General features: G+C 44.2%; 1 protein-coding gene across 1 annotated transcript in view; it reads left to right on the forward strand.

The window, feature by feature from the left end:
• The window catches only part of PRKCH (protein kinase C eta), a 203,140-nt gene that overhangs the window by 98,401 nt on the left and 79,934 nt on the right, over window positions 1-24,805 (forward strand). The window contains 8 exon segments of the mRNA XM_028506724.2: window positions 11,252-11,402; window positions 13,203-13,237; window positions 16,739-16,827; window positions 18,464-18,593; window positions 20,748-20,875; window positions 23,982-24,125; window positions 24,312-24,324; window positions 24,327-24,484. Coding sequence (XP_028362525.1) covers window positions 11,252-11,402; window positions 13,203-13,237; window positions 16,739-16,827; window positions 18,464-18,593; window positions 20,748-20,875; window positions 23,982-24,125; window positions 24,312-24,324; window positions 24,327-24,484 — 848 coding nt within the window.

The raw sequence follows: 24,805 nt of genomic DNA on the forward strand, positions 1-24,805 counted from the left end.
GTAACTTCAGTAATAGATGCTATAAAAACAGAAATAGTGACTTTCTAAAAGATATGGAAAACTTACATCCACATTAAGCCCTCACACAGATGTTTATAGGAGCTTCATTCATAACTGCCAAAACTTGGACGCAGCCAAGGTATTTGTCAGGAGGTGAAAAGATAAACAAACGGTAGTACATCTGGACAATGTGATATCACTCAGTGCTAAAAAGAAATGAGCGATAAAGCCATGAAAAGACAAGAATGAATCTTAAATGAATATTAGTAAGTGAAAGAAGCCAATCTGAGAAGGTTACCTGCTGTATGGTTCCAACTATATGACATTCTGGAAAAGGCAAAAGTATGGAGACAGTAAAACGCTCAGTGGTTTCATCCCTGACTGGAGTGGCTCAGTGGATTGAGTGCCAGCCTGTGAACCAAAAGGTCGCTGGTTCAGTTCCCAGTTAGAGCACATGCCTGAGTTGCAGGCCAATCGATGTATCTCTCACACATCAGTGTTTCCCTCTCTCTCTCTCTCTTTCTCCCTCCCCTCCCCTCTCTTTCTCCCTCCCTTCCCCTCTCTATAAATAAATAAAATCTTTATTTAAAAAAAAAATAGTTCAGTGGTTTCAGGATGTGGGGAAGGGGGAGAGATGAATAGGCAAAGCACAGAAGAGTTTTACAGAGTGAAAATATTCTGTATGATAAAATGATGGACATATGCCATTTTACATTTTCCAAGCCCGAGAGTGAACCATAAAGTAAGCTATGGACCTTGGGTGCTATGAGGTGTCAGTGCAGGCTCATCCTTCATAACAAAGGCACCGTCCTGGGGAGCGACGATGATAATGGAGGAGACTGTGCATGTGTAGGGCAGTGGGTGTAGGAGAAGCATCAGTTTCTCCCTCTCAATTTCACCATAAATCTAAAACGGTTCTAAAAAATAAAATGTTTTAAAACTATAGGAAGATGTTTTGGGTGAAAAGCAGTTGGCAAAACAGCACATTGAGTGGGACACTGCTGTGTAACACTGTGTGTCTCTCCAGAGTGTGCGTTTGGCGTGTTCACAAAATATTCAGAGTGATTCAAAGTATGGGGAGATTTAAGACGATTTTTAAAAAGGAACTTTTTTTGCTTTATAGTTTTCTGTATCCTTTGAGTTTTCTACAGTAATTATATTTATCTTTATAAAAACAAAACAAAAACCAAAGAGCAAAATGAGACATTGCACGTGTTGCCTGTGCCCTGCCCTGCCAGCTGCAGCCATATGATGGCTTCATTGTTTCCATATGCCAAGTTCCAGAGGTTATCGGGGGACAGGAGATACCCTGAACAGGGCATTTTCTCCCCAGTTAAATTTAGTAATGAAGAAGAACAGAAAAATGGCCAGATAATTGGAAAATGTTTCCATTTTTAAGCACCTAAAACCCAGATACTGTCTCTAACTTAAGCTTGGAGTTGAAGATAATGCCATTTTAGGCTGTTTTCCAGAGTCAGGACGACAGTGAGAGCAGCGATCCCCCCCCAGGCCTGGTGGAACAGAAACCCATGTCCTCCTCCTCCTCCTGAGAGCCGGTGGCTGTGACTCCCTGAGCAATGTTGAATGTTCATTTCAAAAAACCAAAGACCGAAGAAGTGGCAGCTCGAATTCTATTCTTGGATGAAATCAGTGGTGGGAAATGAAGTATTTGTAGAGTCAAGGCAACAGAGAAGAAATTCTTGCCAGTTTGGTAGATGGGAATTGTAGGAGTCTCGCATTTGACCTTAGGGAACAAGAGGGAATTTCTGTCGCTAAATGATGTGTGCAGCGAGGAGTAGGCACAATGCTAGTTGAAGACTGTTGTTGTAAGAATTTTCTGTTTCTACTTCACCTCCTTTCACAAAGAGTTTGAAGCAGCTTGTTGGGGAGTGTACACGGCAGCGAAGTACAAATAAGAACTCAGGAGCAGGGTGAGCGTCGAGTCCCTCTGTGGATGCCCTGCTCGCGTTTCCTCTCCCACCACAAAGGAAGGCTGGAAACGGGGGAGAGGTCACTCCCTCATCCCCTGAAGCAGCCGTCAAGTGATGACAGATGGGAGCTGGAGGATATATGTCCCAGTTTCCTTGTCCCTTGAGGATCCCCACAGGAGCCCAGTCACGTGGCAGGATGAGAGGGAAGAGATGGAGTGGGATCCTCAGAGCCAAGGGTATTGGGTCAGGGAGGTTGGCATTGGTGTCTACTGAACAGACGTAGTAGATGAGCGCAAGATCTTCTAGCTTTTTTAAAAAATTATTTATTGATTTAGAGAGAGGGGGGAAACAGGTCGGGGGCAGCAGGGGAGAGAGCAACAGAGAGAGAGGTTGATTTTTTTTTTGGTTGCTCCACTTACTTATGCATTCATTGGTTGATTCTGGTATGTGCTCTGACCCACAACCTTGGCATATTGGGATAATGCTCTAACCAAATGAGCTACCCAGCCAGGGCTAGATCTTCTAACTTCTTAATAAAAGGACCACTGGTTCTCCAAAGTTGGCAACAGGGAGACCTGCCACCTAGACGATGTGGCTAGACCTTGTAGACCAGGTCACCTTCCCCTGGGAGTCTCCCTTTTACTAGGACCCTCTCTGTCTACCACAGTACCCAGAGGGTGGTGGTTCCCCTCCAGTGCACTCTGGAGCAGAGCTCAGGCCTGGCTGGATCATGTAACCAAAGGCAGAAACTGAACTGTACACAGAATGATATGCACTGGATGGTCTCTCCTAACAAGAGAGATGTCTGATTAACATTTTCTCTGTGTGCCATCACTCCTGGGCTCGCTCTCAGTCTGCCTTTGTGGAGCTTATAGACAACCCATTCCTGAGGCCTCAAGTCCATAGAACAGGGAGTGAGGGCCGGGGGTGGGGGGCGGGGGAGACTAGTCTCTCACCTGACTAAGGCCCTCCCTGAAAGTTATTTTGCTCTCTGAGAACTCAACTTTCTCTCAGATGTTGGATAGTGGAAACACCACCACCCTTTGGGGAAAACCTACTCCTGTTACCTTACTATGGTTCAAACAGGACAACTACAGTAAGCCTAACTTCCACACAGGCTCACATAGGCTGTTGCATGGAAGTCATCCTACTAAAAGTATGACATGATCCAATTGTATATCATCAGCATATCTAGATGAATTAAGGATGGATTGCAAAGGGGAACAAACTTATGCAGGGAAACTAGTTAGAAATTATCACATAGTCCAGATGAGAGGAGGAAGAAGGCATGAACTGTGCCCAGTGAGCAAGGGAGGGAGAGCTCCCATCTAGGATCTAGGGAGGTTTAGTAGAACTCGATGATTGATTGGTTGTGGGTGGAGAAGAAGGGTCCAGAGATAACACTAAGTTGTTTTTCTTCTTTTTTTCTGGGATGACTCCAGTGATAGCAGTACTATTATCTAGGAGAAAGAGTAGGTTGAAGAGTGGGAAGAGGGTTCAGCCTACAAATGTCAAGTCATACAGAGATGCTGAGAATCTACCTGAAATAAGTTTAGTAGTTGGAAGTCAGAGCTAGAGCCACAGATTTGAGAGTCCTCAGTGTTCAGCCAGTTCTTAGACGCCAAGAGAACAGACAAGGTCTCTGAGGAGATGAATGAGCGTCCATAAAAACCAGGAGAATGACATACAAAGAACCTGCAGTACACAGACGTTTAAAGGTTGGGTGGGAGAGAAAAGCTGGTGAAGGAGAAATTATAGTGAGAGGACCCGGATGTTGGGGCCAAGGTCTCTTTCTTCAAGGACTAGAAAGGGAGAGTTTGCACATTGAACAGGGCTCTCTTCTTGTAACAGTAGGGTGAGAGGCCTTTCCTGTGGCTTTTGATGGATTCGGGTCCATCCAAGCCCTGTCCTGATCACCTTTCTGCTGGCAGAGAAGGCTGGAGTGATGTGTGAGGAGGGGATCAGCCTTTACGGGGCCACGAGCCATGAGTCTTACTCAAGAGAATCAGTCTAGGAACGTTATTTTTCTCTCCTGCTTGTGCCCACGATGGTCGTGTTCACAAGTTTGCATGATGGCAGGTATTCAAGTGGGCTGAGCTTCCTCAGAGGGAGACAGATCCCTGGGAAACACCTGTGTATGGCTCCTGTAGAGTCAGGCCTCACGAAACACCAAGCCTAATCACTCTATCTGAATTTGGAAATTACTGAGTCATGTGGTTAAGCTCTTTTCAAAAACCAGAGAGGATTCAGTACTACTCAGAGCCATTTGGGAGCTTTGCGTGGCCATTTTAAAATACCGACACCCTTTGTTGTGGCCTTGGTGACTGGTACCAGCACAAACACCGAGACCCTGCCCCTGTCCCGGCTCACTAAGCTGCCCTTCCTTTTTTCCAAACAGCTGCTAACCTCAGCCCATTTATGAAATCTCTCTTAATTAAAGGACTGGGTACGCAGCTCCTGTGATTCTCTTATCACTCAGCACCCACTAAATGCTCTCACCCATTGGCTGTGTGTTCCTGTTGTAAAAACTCACTTAAGTTACACGTTTGCTTATTCCAGGCCCTCATCTTTCCGTGTCCGTGTCATTATTGTCTCAGGCAGGAATCATCTAGGTTTAAACTGCTCTGCATCACTCCTTACGCACAACATTTTGTAATCAGATGGTTGCTTGTGTGTGTGTCTGATGATAATGAGCAAAGCTCTGTCCCTGCCATATCTCATTACCTTTCAGGGGCACATCGGAGAGACATAAACCACGCGATACTTTCTAATTCTTGACCAGTAACCTTCAGTCAACTTGAAGGTTTTCTTATTTGTTTTTCTCACAGTTATCCCCTTCCACGAGCACAAATGATAAAACCAGTATCTCAGGAAGAAGAAGGAAAGACATGTGATAGCGTGACGCGGCTGGTCAACAATAGTAAATGGAGTCTGGCGTCCCCACCTCTGTCACTGGCTGCTTGACCTCCCTTAGCCTTCCTGTTAGCTCGTGCTTCCTCACAGGAGAATGAATTACTTTCCAGGAGACGCAATGTTAGCGAAGGACAAAGTGCAGTGTGGTGGTCCCTGGAGCCTTGGGATAAAACGAGAGTGGAGTGCTTGCCGCCTGGCCTGAGCTGGCTGGGGGGACCTTGGGCGTGGTCTTTAACTTCTCTAGGTAATGGTTTCCCAGGTATTGATTTCTCTTCTAGGCAACTTCTAGGTGGTGGAATTGAAAATCCTTTCTATTCCTTGACCTCTGTGGTAGTTTGAAGTGAGGGTTTCAACAACAGTTGTAATTGGTAGCCGCTGCTGCCTGCTGGGCACTTCTCTAATTAGGCTACATTTCTCAGCAAGTCCTCAGAATGGCCCTTTGGGGAGGGTTCTCTTGCCCTCGTGTTGGACAAATGAGGAAACTGGAGAATAGGAAATGAAACCGTTTGTCCACGGTCTCCCAGTTTATAACCAGGGAGAAGCAGGGTTAGTGCCGGGCTCTCTGTCCTGTGCCCTTGACCTCCACACAGTCAGCCTGCTGTGTGGGAAGGCTGAACAGCCTCCTCCGCACGGCCCCTGAAAGACATGCCACAGGTGGCAGTAAACCTCAGTGCCTTTGAAACTAAGCAAATTCAAATTAAAGTCGCATTTGACACTGAATCATCAAAGGTATTTCCTTTATGCATTTTATATCAGTAATTCTGTAAATTAAAAAGTGCCGTGTCAGAGATTTTTCTTTCTCTGATTTAATTTGCTCACGATCATTTGAAGTGAGGGACAGTGGGCTATGCCTTTGGCTCACATCAGAATGTTTCAAAAGTACTTTCACATACAGACTTCTGCTGGGATATAAAACCTTCAAGTCAGCTAAGTAGAACAAAGGACTTAAGGGGCTATTACTGTTTTTGAGATAAAATTAAAACAGTTTAGAGAGACTTCAGAGAACCTCCTCCCCAACACAGCCTCGTGTTAGCAACACAGGTTTAAGTCCAGCAGAACTTTTTGCAATTAAAAACTTACCCTGGGGTTTTTTGGTGGTTCCTCATTGCATGTGTTCTAAAATTCTCCAAAAACAGTATGTGGGGTGACAATCAGATTTTACAAAAGGCGGAATTTATATCAAAATAGTTCCTCTTCATTATACTTGACATTATTATTCTCTACCCTGTCAATGGGCTGGCTGGTGAAAACCGACTCAGACCAGGGCTGCAGGCCCGCCCGAGTGCCTCTGGAGCCTGGAATGTGTCTCCACGTGGGGCACTGGGCCAACTTCCTGTTTACTCAGGGGCATTGAGCACCTTCGGAGCAAAACAGAAGTTGTGATGCGAGTTTTGGCTGCGAAGCATGTCAGGGTTGCCTGACGTGTTCAACTGACATGTGACCTGAAAGCGTTCTCAAAGCCCGGGCTGGTTTAGGGCAAAACAGGATTAAACAGTCCTCAGTCCTCCTTTTAACCCAGTCCTAAGTCAACAGGAGGGGCGCAAACAACGAGGAAGCTCCCTCCGCTCTCTGCAAAGTAGGGGCGAGTCTGTGCTCAGGTGAACAATGTGCGGAGCGAGAGCTCTGTCTTCCTGTTCAGGGCGGCAGTCAGGAGCACCGGGTCAGAGAGAGCTGTCTGAGACAATGGAGGCCCATTCTCTTAAATGACCAAATATCTTGCAAATTCCCAGGTGTGTGTGAGCACGTGCTTGCTTTTTAAACAAAAAGAGGCACACGTGCAAAAGACTACGTACAGAAAAAGGAAGCGTGACGATGACCACATAGGGAGAGCTTGTGAAGGTGCCTGAGACACAGAGGTGAAAGGGTCACCGCCCCCCGTGTGGATGAGGGAAAAGATTGAGGTGCACTCCCCGGTGGCTGTGGGAACAAAGTAGGGGGAAGCATTTCACCTCGATCCAGGGTTTGGGAGGGGCCCCCTGGGCTCTGAGGGAGATAAAATAAGTTTAAATTCACTAGTTAAAAAGCAAGTAGGAAAGGGCATTTCCAGCAGGGGTAAAAGGCGTTAGCAGAGGCATTAAGGGATTGTCCACAATCACAAGCAGTTTCTTCCTAAATCCTTCTGGCTGTAAGGAATCTCCTGGAAAGTCATAGGTGATGATATTGCTATGGTGATAGTCACTGAGGGGGGAGAAAGATTTGATTCATGAAATATTAAAAACACAAGTGAGCTGACCATTTAACCAATCTCTATAGTATTAAGCAGTTAAATAAGTAAATCCTTGGCAATTAGACCCCCAGAGAGGATTTCATTTGCATCTAGACGTGATGTGCTGAGGAGCTCAGTGCCAGTTTCTCACTGACCACCACTGAGCAGCAGGCTAGTGAAAACACAGGTTAGGCAGGGGGGATACCATTAGGCCAATTTTTATCATCCGCCAACAAGGGAACATTAAAATCTATGCCTTGGTGGTTACCAGACGGCTCCTGGAAGTGCCGTGGAAGAAAGCGGTGCGGTAGAGTGACTCTGTCTTCTGTGACCTTTATCTCAGATTGTGAGAACCTCCCAGGAATGTTGACTGTGACACTGCCCCCACAGGGCTGAGGGGCTGGGGGCAAGGCTTTATTTGATCTTCCTTGGACAGATGTGAAACCTGAGAATAGAAGTAATTAGATTGCTTGCTGAAGATTCTGCTCACACACGCAACAAAAACTGAAGCGGGTAAACATTTAACTGTGCTAGAGCCTCTGAAGGCGCTGGTGTCTCAGCCAAATTCATTTTGGTTATTTCTGCATTGCATTCTTTGAGACTTCTGGTATGGACTCTAGTTTTTACTGTTAAAAGAATGTAGAAATTGATATGTATATAGGACACATTCTTGCTTTCTGGTATTCTTTTTTTTTTTAATATTCACCCAGGATTGTATTTATTGATTTGAGAGAGAGAGTAAAGCGGGTGGGGAGAGAGAAACAGTGATCGGTTGCCTCCAGTATGTTCCCCAACCGGGGAATAGAACCTAGCTATGTGTCCTGACTGGAGATTGAACCCACAGCCTTGTGCTGTACAGGATGATGCTCCGACTAACTGAGCCACCCGGCAGGGGCACTCTCTGGTATACTTTATAGGAAAAAATATGTAGAAGTTGAATTGTTAAATGAAAAGAAATGTGTATTTAAAACTTTGACAGGCATTGTGAAATTGAATGCCCCCCCCCCCAAAAAAAAATTATGGCCCTGGCTGGTGTGGCTCAGTGGATTGAGTGCTGGCCTTCAACCAAAGGGTGGCTGGTTCCATTCCCAGTCAGAGCACATGCCTGGGTTTGGGGTGTGTTCCCCAGTGGGGGCATGTGAGAGGCAGCCACACATTGATGTTTGTCTCCCTCTCTTTCTCCCTTCCTTCTCCTCTTTCTAAAAGATAAATAAATAAAATCTTTAAAAAAAATTATGGTTGATCCTTGAACAATACAAGTTTGAACTGCATGGGTTCAGTAATACATGGATTTTTTTCCAATTAAGTAAATATTGCAAATGTATTTTTTCTTTCTTAATGATTTTCTTAATCTTTTCCCTAGCTTACTTTATTGTGAGACTACAGTATATAACACACATAACACAGAACATATAAAATATGTTAATTGTTAATATTATTGGTAAGGCTTGTGGTCAATGATAGGCTATTAGTAGTTAAGTTTTTGGAGGAGTCAAAAGTTATACATGGATTTTTAAGTGCCTGGGTCGGGCCGGGGTGTGCCCTAAACACCAAGCTGTTCAAGGGTGATGTGCCCAACTCTGTGCTGAACTCTTTGAGCCCATTACCTCATTCGGTCCTTAGAAAAAGCCTATGAGGAAAGCACTTCATGGTTTATCTTCTAGTCTTTTCAAAGTTTTTTTTTATACAAGTTTAATTTTCAACATCTATTGAAGTGATCATACTTATTTTCTTTCACCTGCTACTAGAATAAGATATAATAATATGTTTTCTAGTAATATACCCATTGTTATGTCCCTGAAAAAGTTCCCACTTGGTCACCATGGTTTTTTCTCCTAAGATAATGCTACACAGCTTGCAAGTTCCCAGTTATCTGAGTGTAATTGCTACTGGGCAAAGTCTACATAAAATGAACCCTTCAAAACGAGGACTACATTTTGTTCATAGTTAAAAAGTGGGAGGAGTTCAAAAAAGGAAACTAAAATTGTGAAAATGTTATGTTGACTGTATTTTGTTATTTTTCTCTAGGTGCTAATTTTTAGAACAAAATATTTTTTCAGACAATTTTATTATCTCAGAGTACTATTTTATTTTTGATTTTCTATAGTAGGGTTGTAAATACAATATTTTAAACAAGTACTTGAGGCAGTGTTATTTCTCATGGGTCTTTCCTTATATGTTGTATTCAAATTATTCTCCCTTAAAATGACCATCATGCCATTTTCGCATCAAATTTCTTTTGTTCAGTCATGAGCTGATCTAACTCCGCCAGAGCCTTATCTTCCATTGGCTTCAGGTGTGAAGTTTCAAATTTCACTTTCCTTAGACTGCATGAAAATTCTTCAACTGTTGCAAGATTTTTCATTTTACTTTGCAGCTAGTTTATAAAGCCTACTAAGTCACTCATCGCATACACGGCCACATCCAATAAACCGAGAAGCCAACGTGATGGCCGGGGAAAGAGGCTGTTATTAAGTGGAAAGGGGTATTTGTGTTGGCAACTCTCTGTAAAAGAATAGAAAAGCAGAGACTCCATAACATGAAAATAGTCACCAGTATTTTCTTGTATTGCTTTCCTATTCACTGCGTAATTACACCGACTTCAGTACTGAAGACCCCTGCATCAACATTTATGAGTGAACTTGATATAAAAGCAGGCAGGAGTACTTTTCCTGGGGTCCAAAATTGGAATTCAGATGGTCCAGAAATAATGAGAAAAGAAGTTTTCACCATTATTTTCAGTAACCTATAATGTAGATGCAGCAATTTCTTCCATTTATAAACAAACCATAGTGGTATTAGCAACACCTCTGTTGTAACAATAGAAATCACAGATTCTTTTCATATTATGTTACGCTTTTCATAGATACTATGAAATGCAACTTATGCACATCACTACTTCAAAATTATTATAATGACTAGGTCTGCTGCTAAGTATTTAATTAATTTATAGAAGAAGCATATGTATTATTCTCTCTCACTTAAAATACACTTTGATACTCGAGTTTCTTTGTGATCTTATGTATCTTATTTTCTTAGATTATAAAGCTTTATTCTGCTAAGGGATCCATAGGCTTCACTAGACTCTGTAGGGGGATTCGTGACGTAGAAATGACTATTAACCCTGATTTGCTTTTTTTTCCTGTTATGTATTAGAATGTATCAGTTATATCTTTTATTCCTACTTAGCACTGTATCCCAGTTTCCTTTAAAATGGGGCTCTTTCTTTCTGAAACAGGTGTAAACACTAATGTTACCTTGTCATTGAAGCCTTAACACAATTCACACATGGAACCATCTGGGCCTGGATGGTTTTTGACATGTGGTCCTTAGAAAACTTTCTCAATTCCTTCCAAAAAAGTCAGTCTATTTGGTTTATTTAGCTCTTCTTCAATTAATTTTGGTCATTTGTATTTTCATGAAAATCTGTTTTTCCAGGTTTTAAAATTTATTAGCAAATTGTTCTTACATGATTCCTTAAATTTCCTTTGCTTCAGTGATTCATTTAAAAGCAGTATTGAGGATGCCACTTTCTTTTCATTAATCACAAGTCTGCAGATTTCGGAAAAGTTCTGGTATAATTGTGTGGAAGACGTTTATTGTCTTTAGAAGGTGCATTGTGTTCAGAGTCTTCAGATTAGGAGCCACCATGGAAGAAATGTGATGTTAGAAAAGGAACTTTGCACCTATTCCACGTTACTTCCTACCTGTTCCTGGTTAACAGAGGTGGCTCTGGGACTGGTGCTTTGGGGCTGCTCTTGCTGAGCTACAGGCAAGTCCCTCATTTATTCTGTGAGGACATCAGAATGAAAGCAGAGTAATGAGAAACTCTGTTTCACCAGCTAGTAGTTGCAGCCAGTCCAGGGACCTGAGTCCCACCAGCAGGACAGGGGCTGGGAGACCTTGCTGCTGACACACCGGAGCATGGGAATCTTGGGGAGCCCCTGGTCTGTGCTGGCAAGACTGCCCCAAGGAAGCCAATTGTAACCAGGCAGTGGGAATCTCAGGAGTCACATAGGTCTAACCTTAAAAATTAAGAGTCTTAAGGCCAGTAGAAAAGCATGATGATTTGCTGGGGTATTTTGCATCTTGAAGAATGAAAAAAATACTTTAGGGGGTATTTTGAACTAACAAACTTTCTCAAACATTAGGTGCAGGCAGATACATTACACACTTTTCCCCGCTTTCTTTTAATGTACAGCTACTCTCCAGAGAGACCGAATCTTCAAACATTTTACCAGGAAGCGCCAAAGGGCTATGAGAAGGCGAGTCCACCAGATCAACGGACACAAGTTCATGGCCACTTACCTGAGGCAGCCCACCTACTGCTCGCACTGCAGGGAGTTTATCTGGTAAGAGGTTCCCTGACTTCTTTCACCCTGAGTGTGCCCATCTCAGACGGAGAGAGCAGTTTAGTATCTGCAGCAGGAATGGAGATCTACATTTTTGTGCAAACCTTTGTCATTTTGTTTAAGGCAGAGGTACTGGTTGAGAGTAATTTCTGAATATCGATCAACTACTCTGTATTTTGCTTTTTTGCAATGACTTGGGATTTTATACCTTTTAGCACTCAGAATCCAGGGTTAGTGTTTCTGTCATTTTTAACCAAGAACAGAGTCTAAATTATCTAAATTAAAGGCCCTAAACTGGGTGTTGATAGAAAACCTACCAATGAGCTATCACAGCTACACACACACACACACACACACACACACACACACACACAGTCTTTAGGACAAAGTTTCTACTGCATGTTCTTTTTTTTTGTATTTTTAAAATATTTTATTTTATTTTAATTGTTGTTCAGCCTACCGCATGTTCTATTGAAAAGGTCAGAAGCCGTGCAGCTCCGAGCCCCTGCCCTCCTTTCCGGCAGCCCGTGCTGTCTGGTTAGCTGCAGCCCCTCCTCCCCTGCGGTGGGCCTGCCCCAGAGGGTGACTCTTCCGTGTTCTTTGTTTCATGTCTCACCAGTCTGCTTCCCTCCTTCATGTGACCTGCCTACCCTGTAGATACTTGTGGTGACAACCTATGACCTGAACTCAGGTTCTAAATGGAAACTTATCTGTTAATTTCACTACAGTTTTTCCACCAAGGAAACCTTAACTCCCACCCAGCCAACCCTGCTCGCCCTTGCCTCTCTCTCCCTCTGTCTCCCTCTGTCTCTGTCACGCCCACACATTCTCGCACGCGCACACACACACACACACACACATTGGTATGTGTGCTACATATACACGGTTAAAAGTCTGAAATTCAGTCTCACCACCGACTAGATGTGTGAAAACTGATGAGTTATATAACCCATTAATGTCTCCTCATTTGTAAAATAGAGTAAATACTTTTATTTTGTCTATGTAATAAACTTTTATATAGCCCTTAAAGTGCCAGGCCCTATTCTCAGTATTTTACATTATCAACTCTTTTTATTTTCATGATAACACTATAAAATAGGTACTGTGATCATTACCCCTTTTTATAGAGGTAACTATGGCTCAAAGAAGCCAACAGCCTGCTTTTAAATCACACCCAGGCCATCTGGCTTCAGGGGCTGTGCTCTTAGCCAGCACATCCTACAGGTTCAGTAAATGTGGTCTTTGTTAATGGGAATACGAATTTGCCCAGAATCACCATCACCCAGAGCCTCAGAGTGGAAGAGATGGGAATGGAAGCTGTGGGCATGGCAAGCACACCACGGCCATACTTCTGCTCTTCCGTGGACACCGGGCTCAGGGAAAGGGGAGGGCGCCTAGGGTCAGGCAGCTACACTGCCTGTTTGTGTCCGTGTGTGTACCTGAGTCTGTAAGGTGGTGGAGTGATGCTTCCCCTGCGGCTCAGACACACATACGAATGAGGGTTGATTGTCGGTGGGGAGCTGGGGGATTGCCACAGAGGCGGGTGGAGTGAGAATTGCCAATACCCACCCATTTGTTTATATCATGTGGAGACTTCTAGTCCTTCAGATGGTTTCCTCTGTGTCTTGTGGTAACAAATAAGGGCTCAAAAAGCACATCATCCTTGCTTCTTCTCTGAAAATGTGTTTTTCATAAAATACGAGAGGATAACATTTGTTTTCCTTAAGCACTGCAATTATAGGAACATTGTTGCTGAAATATTCATCTGATGGTAATTTCTGTCTCTGTTGTCTTGAACAGGGGAGTATTTGGGAAACAGGGTTATCAATGCCAAGGTAAGAAAACATTTTGAAAATTGTGTTTAATCTTGTTCCTATGTTAAAAAGCAATTATACCAAGAGGAAACAGGATGCATTCCATTAATATTGTGATAACTCTTTGCAGGCCACATGAGACCCCAGTAGAATTACAGCTCTCTAGTTTTATTTACATTTTGGCTATATGTTTTAGACAATGTAGAGGGGATGTTTTTATTCTTAAATTCACTATACTTAATAAAGTTTAGTTGTTGAAAGTTTTGTCTGCAATAACATGAAAGCACTAAAAGCTGATGCCACTTTGTGAGCAGTACCCTTGAATCTTGAAGATAATTTTTTTTCACAATCCCATTGCCAGTAGGGGTAAGAAGGGGCATGTCTGTTTTTCTTTACCTGATGAAAAACAGAGGCTAGTGTCCCGGTGGCTTTTTTGATTTTTTAAAAAAATGTGAGAAGTGTCTGAGGTTAAACTATTAATGATCTTTCTTGTTATTATGCATTCAATTGACTTTGATTTTCACAATTCTAAGATCTAACTTACTGGTGTTTGGGCAGAACTGGAGTGAAATAAAAGGGGGGAATGAAGGAAGACTCCTTACCCAGGACAGTTGGCCTGCTGGGTTGGGTTAGTCTTTCACTTGGGCCTCCCTGGTTGCTGGCTTGTCCATCGTCACATGGTTTACGTGTATGGTGCCCTCGTGATCTGTACTCTGCAGATGGCTGGTAAAGTAGCACTATGTATGCTACAGTGGTAGCCTACATGTAGACAAAGGAATCCTTCCTATCTTCACTTGTGAAGAAGGTCAGGAAAAACATTCTTCCTCTTGAAATGAAATAGGACATACTCTTGCATCTAATTTTGACTCTGATATGTATGAACGATTCTGTTGAGTTTTGAAATTTAGAAAAAGTGAATATATACTCAACACAACAATAATTGACTTTATGTGATTAATCCCAGCCCCAAATAAGAACATAAGTCACAGGTTGATGTCACTTTTTGACCTGGATTTCTCCAGCCCAGGGCTGTGCCCCTCGGTCAGCTCTGGTCCATCTGTGTAGAGCGAGGGTAATTGATGGGCTGGTTTTCAGTGGGCCACCTGCTGTTAAAACACCAGGAAAAAACATCGGTCAGGAGATACAAATTTGCTCGTATCTTGCTAAGGGATATAAAAAAAAAAACACCTGGTTGGAGAAAGGTGTACCATGCTTACGCTAATTAAAAGCAAATAGACAAAGCAAACTTAGGAAGAAGGAAAATGATAAGGGATAAGGGGAGGCATTACATAACAATAAACAGGTCAATTCTTCAAGAAGACATAATTTTTAACATATATACACCTAACACATCAAAACATGTGAAGCAAAAACTGGTAAAAGTGCAAGGATATGCAGACAAATCCACGGTTGCAGGCGGAGACGTCAGTAGCTCAGGCAGGTAGTCAGCAAGGATGCCCTAACTGTGAGGATGTCACCGAAGTGACATGTGCGGACACTCTCACAAAACAACTGCGGATTCTCGAGCTCACAAGGAACATTTGTCAACATAGCCCACATTCGGGACTACAAAACAAACCCTAATCAATGTAAAAGAATAAAAATCATAAAAAGTATCTTTTTAGACCACAATGGAATTAAACTACAAATGAAGAAAAGAAAGGTAACTGGAAATCACCCAAATATTTGGAGACTAAACAACACATTCTGAAGAACACATGGATAAAAGAAGGCTCAAGAGAAAATAAAAAATATTTGAACCAAATGAAAATGAAAGTACAGTTGACCCTTGAACAACATGGTTTTGAAACCACTGGGTCCATTTACACATGGGTCTCCTGAGACACGGATTGTCCTCAGTAAACACCTGGGCTGCTTCTGTCCATGGTCGGGTGTACCCAGATGTGGCACGCCGAATGAATCACTGACTCACACCCCGTTATAAAGGGGACTGAGCAGCCATGGGTTCTGGTGTTGACCAGGGGAGGGGGCAGTCCTGAAACTAATGCCCCACAGATACTGAAGAACAAGTTAAGTTTGGGGGAACTTGAAAGTTGTACATGGATTTTTAACTGCATGAGGAGTCAGTGCCCTTGGCCCCCAGATTATTTAAGGGTCAACCGTACATTTTATCAAAATATTTGGGATTCAGTGAAAGCAGTGCTTAAAGGAAAATTGACAGTAACAAATGCTCACATTAGAAAAGAAGAAAAAGCTAAAAATCAATAATGTAAGTTTCATCATGGGAAACTAGGAAAAGGAGAGAAACTTAAGCTTAAAGTGAGCAGGAAAAAAATAAAAGAGCAGAAATCAGTAAATTTCAAATTAGTAAAACGGTACAGGAAAATCTATAAATCAGAAGCTGGTTCATTAAAAGGGTCAATAAAATCAACAAAGCTCTAGCCAAGCTAGCTGAGAAAAAGCTCAAATACCCAGAATATAAGGCTTTTTTCTGTGGATGATGATTTTGAGGCCCCCTTATGTTAAAAAAATCAGTTCCCTAAGAACTTTTACTCTGATTCTTCTGAGAATTCAACCTGATGAAAGTTATGTTTGCTTTAAAGTACAGTGCTATTTGCTGACATGTCATCTATCTTTATGTATTTAATCCTAGAAACTTCCACATGTCTTGAAAGATCTTAAAAAGGATGTATATTTTCATACTGCTTCATTGTACGTGTTCATCCTTGAATGGCAAGCTGGATTTTGCCTGCACTATGTCAGTGGTCTAGATGAAAAAGTTACACAGAGCTCTAAATATTCAAACAATTGATTGAGTCATTCTGCAAATATTTAGTGAATACGCATGTTCAGGGCATCATGCTGGCTGGGAGCTCTGAGGGCATGAGAGGCTATCTGGGAAATCTGAAATGAGGGGGACAGGCACAGGGCAGGACATCAGAGAAAGCAAAGATGGTCTCAGTCTAGAAGAGTAGCCAGGGGTAGTATTTTCATGGAAGAGAGGTTTTTTTAAATTGTGTCCAATAATAAACTTAAGATTTAGTGAGACAATGGGATTGAGAAGGACAGAGACAGCATGTGGGGTGGGGAGGGTGAAGCCTGGCTTCGGGGAGAGTCTAGTTGTCACTGGAACAAAGAAGTTGCTCAGAAGAAAGGAGACAGGTAAGCCTGGGGTAGGCTCTGTAGGGCCTGCAACCTGGCTGGGAGGTTTGAACTCTGTTCATCGACAGTGAGACACCATTGAAGGTGCCGCTCGTGGGGTGAGGTGACCTAAACCGTGCTCTCAGGAGATCCCTCTGCGGAGGGGTACGGGAAGGCTGAAAGCCAGGGAGGTTGAAGGAAGCTCAGGGTTTGAATAAGGGTAGTTTAAGCGTGAGAAAAGACTGGAGTTAGAATGGTGGTGATGAAAATAGGACGGGAGCACTGGCTGCTGTCATGTGTCATGTGGGCCAGCCTTCCCAGGCAGGCACCTTGGCTTGGGACAGCCCTGGTTGACGCTAGTGTAACTGGCTGGACTGAGAGCGTCCAATAAATATGTAACTATGGATTTAAATTTCCTAGTGTGCACCTGTGTCGTCCATAAGCGCTGCCATCATCTCATTGTTACAGCCTGCACTTGCCAAAACAACATTAACAAAGCGGATGCAAAGGTAAGAGGATAGCGGTTTGCTAATTAGGTGCCTGTGTGATCCCTCTCCCTGTTCCTCTCCTTCTTTCTCTCCCACTTTCTTTTTCTCTCTTTCTCCCTCCCCTTTCCACACTCCTTGAAGCCAATGGTGGGGTCAGAATTGGAACATCTTTCCTTTTTATATTGCAGTGTTTGTGCATGGCCGGTCCTTGAGATGATCCCATTAGTGATCAGTTGAGTATAAGCTATAGGGATGCAGTTCTTCTAATTTGGAGAGGGCTTTGGAAGAGTGAAAATGTCCCTGCATTTGACCTCAGAGGACGAGGATCTGAATGCAGAAGCATCCCCTGCTAGCTAGCTTCCCTCTCACCCACATTCTTAAAATGGGATCAGTGCTTCCCTCCTGAAATGTTGCAATGGTTAAACCAGATGGAATGACGTGACGCGTATGCTGTTAACTGTCAACTGCGCTTCCTAACCGAAGTGACTGTTGGCTTCCACCAGCCTCTCAAGACATTTCAGGGAGGATGTGTATCTGTACATAAGTGCTTGGCCCTCACCCTGGCCGTTTGCATCGCTTTGAGCTGGGGTGGGCATTATTCTAAATTCTGGAGGTAAAAAGCAAGATTACTGCTGACAAAGAGCTGTGGATTTACAGAAGAATTGAAATGTCTGACTCTGGAACTCATTCCCATCCACAGCCAGAATGGCTAAAGAGCACACCTAAAGGTGTGCATGCTTGCTTTCATGAAAAAGAGGTCAGAAAATGGCAAGAATAATAATAATTGCCTCATTCTTTGTCATGTGTGAATGTGTAGTTGTTGCTTCAAATTGTGATGTAGGCTTAGAGCACATGCCTAGTCTAAATACTTGCTGGAAACAGTGAGATTACACTTGATCTCAGCCAAAGGGCCAGGAAGTGTTTGTATGTGAGATTAAACCTTTGCACTCAGATGTCAGAATGCAAAGGCCAGATAAAGGCTGGAAGGGCTGAGAGCCACTTGAATGTCACTTTGGCATGAATTCCTTCTGTGGTTCCACACCCTCTGGGTGCCACCTTCTCCCTATCCCATGTGCCACCCCAACACACACATACCTTCTGACACAATTTCTGGAAGACCTTGTGGTGAGAGCAAGCATATAGTCTATAACAGACCTGTTTAATCCTGAAGTTAAAAGGTTCTAGGAAATAGATATGGGTTTGAGGGCATTGGTAGAGAGAGACATAAAGCTCGGAAATAAAAATCGAAATAAAATTTTCATTTCTATTTATCTCCCCCAATGGAGAACAATCTAATGTACACCACACTTTTCTGTCCTGTCTTGCTCATTAGAAAGTTTGCTTATTCTGCTTAGTAAGACCCAAGTAATTAGCCCCGGCTGGTGTGGCTCAGTGGCTTGAGCACTGTCCTGTGAACCAAAGGTTTGCTGGTTCGATTCCCAGCCAGGACATGTGCCTGGGTCCCTCTCTCTAAAAAATAAATAAACAATTTCTTTTTTAAAAATGACCCAAGTAGTTAACAGGGCTGCGCGGTACAATAATGTACCTGGCGTAGGTGTCACGGCAGCACTCTGTGTGCCGTGGGCTGCAGTTACAGTGTTTACGGAAGATGCCGGTGTGGAACTGAAGCTCTGGTCTCCCCATTTCTTTTTCACAGCTCGCTGAACAGAGGTTCGGAATCAACATCCCGCACAAGTTCAGCATCCACAACTACAAAGTGCCAACATTCTGCGATCACTGCGGCTCCCTGCTCTGGGGGATAATGCGACAAGGACTTCAGTGTAAAAGTGAGTCACTTCTTCAAGAGTCCACTGGGATACAAGTGTTTGGAATTCTGTAGGTTCAGACTCTGACCTCGGACTGATGGTTTTAGACACTTTGTGAATGAACATCTTAGTAGTTCCCTGTTTATGTGTCCCTTTGTCAGGCAGGCAAAGAGAGCTACGTCTGATTCTCGGTTTTCCTAACCACAGAATATTAAATCAGTCATTAAACTCAGCATTCTAGCTACCTGGCCAGCATGCATTTAGTGCTGAGTATAGACTTGTCCTTGTGTGTTTTAATGGGTATTTGAAAGAGGGGGGAAAAGGGATCTTGGTCAAAAATGGAAGAGTGTGGGAAGTGAGGTGGTCAAAAGAGATGCTTGGGTGGTGAGGAAAGACTGGCCAGAGAGGAGGTCCGATGGCCTCACCAGAGATGAGCAGGAGCCGAGTTGTGAATGCATAACTGGTACCTCGCGCTGCCCTGGTCCGCTTGAGGAATGTGTACTGTGGCGGAGACGGAGGGCAGGTGCAGTGAAGGGCACTGAACCCACGCGCCCACTGTGCCCAAACCCACATTTGAAGCTTCGCCTCAGCGAGGGTCTGGGCGTAAGGGCTGACCCCTGTCCTGTTAGGAGTTGGGGAGTGCCTGGCCTTCGGTCACCGCCCACTGGGTGTTGCTGTAGCAACAGGCTGTCATGGGGTGCACTGTTGAAGTACCCATGAACTTCATCCAGGAGCCTGAGTCACCAGGGGAGGCAGGGTTGGCACAGCTGCTATTGGCTGCCCAGGCTTAACCAGCCTGCTTCTGTCAACAAAAAGGCACCAGCTGCTTGTTTTAAAGAGGCAAATTCCCTTCTCTGTCTAGAAGACCACTTAGTTCTTTTTCCACGTAGTCAGAACTGTCCCTGGAGAGCCTTGAACCACTTGAACGTGAGTGAGGCAGGCTGCCCTGGGTGTGGGCTTCCATCATGAAAGCCGCAGTCTGCTCTCGTCCAATCATTGCTGACACACAGAGCCACGCGTGGGGCTCTTCTGCACCGTTCTTGCCCCTGGTGGCCCTGAGGGCAGCACACCTGCAGTGGTCTGGCTCTTCTCTCATTTTTGCTTTGACCGTCACATGCTGCTTTAGAAACACCACTGCAGGCTTGTGTGTCTCCAGACCAGCTTTCCTGAGAAAAGTGGATTTCCCAGGAAGCTATTGATGCTTCAGCCTCAGGGCCTCTCCCTTGTCAGGGCACCTTCCAGAGCATTCCACTTGACTGCAGATCCTTTGTCTTAAAGAGGGCACCCTCAATTACACAAACTCAGGCCCCGTCAACCCTGAATGTGTACATGCTTCTGAAGGTGTGGCAACCCACAGCCCCCCAAAACAGGAGTTTGCTCCTGCTGCTCCGGCCCTGCCTCCCCTCGGCAGGCCCTGTGAAGACACTGCATCAGGATTTTCTGCTGATTAAACCTTGGGTCCTTCATCGTCCCAAGTCAGTTTCCTGTGCACAGGAGTTCGGCTTGCTTCTCTCTCCTCTCCCAACTGCCATTTGCTGTGACCTTTAGAAACCTTGCTCCCCACACCCCCATGATGAAGTCAGAACCACAGGCTGCAAGCTCCGAGAACCACAGCCCCACAGGATGCCACGCTCTGTGCTGTGCAGGCTCCGACCACAACAATACTCAGAAAGAAAGCTTCACTTAGAGGTTTTTCTCTCAGAAACACCATTTCCATCCTGCTTGAACAGCCTTCCCCACGTGGCCTGCAGGCTGCTACCTTTATTTGAGTGAGAGGTGGAAAAGCATAAGTCAATTGGCCTGATTCCTTGTTATTCAGTTGACTGAACCTTTGCTCTGACAAACGTTTTCATCTCCCCATTGACTCACACTGTTAAATCGGCAGTAACTGTTACACATGATTTATTTAGACGAATGTCTTCTAAGTCACGGTGGGGAAAAATGTATTTGAAATTCATTATTCTTCAGTATGCCAGGCCTTCTGCTTCTGCACAAAACAGAAACAGATAAAAATGTCAGGGGTTGTTCTGAGTGCAAGTTCAATTTGATGAGAAGGTGGCATCGTTCAGCCTGAGCAACCCCCTGTCACCGTCTTGCTGGCTCCTGGAGTTCTCTCTTGCCGCCCGTGTCGACTCGGCTCCCTTCTGAGTGTGCATTCCCCTCTCTCCCCTGTAGTGTGCAAAATGAACGTGCACATTCGGTGCCAGGCGAACGTGGCCCCTAACTGTGGGGTGAACGCAGCGGAGCTGGCCAAGACTCTGGCTGGGATGGGCCTCCAACCTGGAAACATTTCTCCAACCTCGGTGAGATTCAGTTTTGTTTTTTTTTCATGTGCTGTAATGGTGAAGTTGTTCAGATGTGGTAAGCCCAAATGAGTGCACGTGGCATCATCAAAGTTCCTAATCTTAGCAAACACCATAAACAGTTTTATTGCATTTTTAAAGAGCATTTGGTTCCTTGAATCAGAGTCTATATACAATTATATGACAAAAAAAAAAAAATGATCAAGCAGATACATCAAGAAGCAGAGGAAAGATTTTTTTAAAGATTTTATTTATTTATTTTTAGAGAGGGAAGGTAGGGAGAAAGAGAGAGAGAGAGAGAAACATCAATGTATGGTTGCTGGGGGCCGTGGCCTGCAACCCAGGTATGTGGCCTGACTGGGAATCGAACCTGTGACACTTTGGTTCACAGCCCATGCTCAATACACTGAGCTACGCCAGCCAAGGCTAAGATTTTTGTTTTTAAAATCAGCTTCCTGTCAGTGTGGTCTGGTAGAAAGCTTGGATTTCAGGAGTCCGGGTTATGCCCTTGGCTGGGCCCTCAACAGTACAGTTGACCTGTAACAATGGGCCTCAGCTTCCTCCTCTCAAGGGGTTGAACTTGAAGCTCTGGTGCTCGCTATAGCCCTGGAATCCAGCAGTTCTACAGTTTAGGATTATGGGTTACAGATTTATCTCTCTAGTTCAGTAACAGACAGGAGTTCCTTCCTCTCAGCTCCCGACAGAGGGTGGCGTTGTGTCAGTTACACTGGATGTGCTTTGTCTCGCCACCTCCTGAGTGACCTCCACCTGCTATTGTCCATTACAGCATCGGCCACTTTCCAGGCTTATGACCTGCAGCTGCCTTCCTGGCCAGGGTCTGCAGAGAGCTGGGAAGCAGCCAAGGCTGCAGCTGTGACTTCTGCAAGGTGGAGCATGATAGCCAGTTCAGGAAAATTCTAGACTTACCTGTTGAGTGTGTCTGGGTACTCAGGAAAGGAAGTCCCATGACTGTCAGGTTCTTGGTTATACAGAACATGTCAGCTAACTGCCCCATTTCTGTTTTACTGAAGGACACTTGCTAAGCAGTGTATTTTTTGATATTTCAGAGAGGTGTTGGCAAAGTCCAGCAACGTCCGTCTGTCTTGTGGATAGACAGGCAGGATGCACAAGGCAGCTCTTCCCGGATTTCAGCCCACGTCAGGGCTTCTGAGATACAGGGGGGATAAGGTGGGCCACATCGCACAACCTCTAGGAATAGTCAAGGCCACGCCTGTCATATGTCAGCAAGTGTCTTTCATGTTCTATTTAATAATGGGAAAGCCACAGTTACCTGTTACTTGACAGGGCACCATCAAAAAGAGACAGAACCTTAAGTCTATCAAAAGAGAAGAATTGGGTTAAAAAAAAAAAAGATTGAGAAACACCAGCTCACAGCTTTCTGCCAGTGCCAACCCAACCAGGGGAAGAATTGAGGTGGTGGAGGTAAAATTCAAGCTGGTAAAAATTTTTGGTCTGAAAAATTTGTGACCAGAGATCAGGAGGAGAAACTATTAAAACAGTTGGATTTTTAAGATGATTTATTTCATATCTTACTGTCACTGTGTTGTGGGTTGAGTGGATAAAATCTTTGTAGTTTGGGCTATTGCACAGTTGCTGATTGCAAACCTTGTTTAGAAGTTGCCCCAGATTAGCTTTTTAAAAAAATCTAAATAGGTCAAAAAGTCCAGGATGTTAGACTTCTGATCTGACGTCTAGTGGGAGCTTGTATTATACACGTCCCCAGGTGGACGTCTGCAAGTCGCCTGGCCTTTGGGAGCACCCTCACTGAGCCAGGCTTGTACCCCTGGGAGGGGTCTGGGGAACCCCTTGAGGAGGCCACAGCTCTGCTTCGGTGAGGTGAGACTGGAGCACTCGTGGTGCTGGTGGGCAGCCTTTCCCACCAGTGGGCAAGCTGACTGTGTATCAAAAGTCTTCAGAATTAACACTTTGGCTTAAAGAATTCCATTGCCAGAAAATTGTCTTAAGAAAACAGATTTTGATGGTGATGATGATGATGATGATGATGGTGATGATGGTGACAACCATACTTATATTTATTGACTATGCCAGACACCAATCTGAGTGCTTTATAAGCATTTACTCATATGCTCAAGTAGCAGGTGCTACCACATCCCCTTTGTTGGAAGAGAAAACTGAGGCACAGAGAGGAGGGTAGGTGACTTTGCCAAGGTCGCTGGGTTGGGTCTCAGAGCTATGGTTTGAACCCAGGTAGGCCATGCCTGCCGGAAAGCCTAGACTCCCAATCACCTGGCTCTGGAGATTCGAAAGCAAGTGTGTTCACTGTGGTGTTAGTTGTACTAGTGGAAAATGGGAGATAAGCTCTTGTTTCTAATGGCAGGGGAATTAGTAAATAAATTGTGATATATCCACAAAAAGTAGAATATTGGACAGCCCTTAAAACTCATGTTCTTGGAGGATATTTAAAGATAAAATGTTAAATAAAAATGTGTTATAAAATGATTTTATTATATAGTTTTAAATTAATCAAGAGTGAAGATGTATGTATGTGTGTGTGTGATTGATTTTATTTTTTTGTTTTTGAGGGGTTGATGAGATTATAGGTATTTTAAATTTCATCCTTCATACTTTTGTTCATTGTCCAGGTTTTTAAATTGACTTTTCTTTCTCTTACATAATTTAGAATATTGTATAAATAATGTTACCTTGCTTCATTCATTCAAGTTCTAGTATGGAGTCCATCCTTGAGCTTAGGCAGATATTAAACACCTCTCTTTGTAGGAAGTGGACACCAGGTGGCGCTCTTGGAACCTGACCACCCTGTAGAAATTCCACCGCAAGAAACCAGAGGGACCAGACTATTTGTGTTTCTATACACACCCACTTAAGCATAAACTGAAACTCTGTGGCTTAGATATATTTTTAAATGATTCGTGCCCAAATACAGTAGGCACAGATCAGGAGCTGATGTCAAGGTAGTTTTGAATAGCAGAAGCTGACGTCGAGCTGAATTGGTCTTACCTCATGTGCTGGGTTGCTGAGGTTGCAGTAAGATCCTCTCCACCCATAAATGCTTCATGCCCACACTCTGAGTTCTGACTCGATGCATTCCTTCTCCTCTTTACAGAAGCTCGTTTCCAGATCGACCCTCAGACGACAGGGAAAGGAGAGCACCAAAGAAGGAAATGGGGTCGGGGTTAATTCTTCCAACCGACTTGGCATCGACAACTTCGAGTTCATCCGAGTGCTGGGGAAGGGGAGCTTTGGGAAGGTATGTCTTGGCTTTCACTGTCTGGGTTCAAGCGAGCATGTTATATATATATATGTTGTTTGGGTGTGTGTATGCACACCCACTCACATCTCCCATGTGTCCTGCCCTCTCTGCCCTGTGCGTGCCCGCACCCTAAGAACTGCAAGAGTTCTCACGCGCATGCCCCCTCCTCCCTCTTTGCCACAGGTGATGCTTGCAAGAACAAAGAAACGGGAGACCTCTATGCTGTGAAGGTGCTGAAGAAGGACGTGATCCTGCAGGATGACGACGTGGAGTGCACCATGACGGAGAAAAGGATCCTGTCCTTGGCCCGCAACCACCCCTTCCTCACTCAGTTGTTCTGCTGCTTTCAGACTCCTGTAAGTACCACCTGCATTCACCGCCTCCTCAGCCTCCTTTCCTAGAGAGTCCAGACAATCAGATGTTGAGGATTTCATCAAGTAGAATTTCAGGAGTTTCAGGGGGGATAAGCTCCCATGGTAGGGCCATATGGAGGTACCCCACTGACTTCCAATGACCCATGGGAGAACATGAAAACTGAACTAACCACCTTCAACCTTGCTGTCCAGAAGAAGGATCACTGTGAGGGTTGTGTCCTAAGATTGTGAAGGTCTTTACAGGTAAGTCTTCTCTAGCAGAGTGAAGGTTACATAAGTTTAACAGTAGAGAAAATGTCATGG

Source organism: Phyllostomus discolor, chromosome 1, assembly GCF_004126475.2.
Source record: "Phyllostomus discolor isolate MPI-MPIP mPhyDis1 chromosome 1, mPhyDis1.pri.v3, whole genome shotgun sequence".
NCBI classification, from domain to species: domain Eukaryota; kingdom Metazoa; phylum Chordata; class Mammalia; order Chiroptera; family Phyllostomidae; genus Phyllostomus; species Phyllostomus discolor.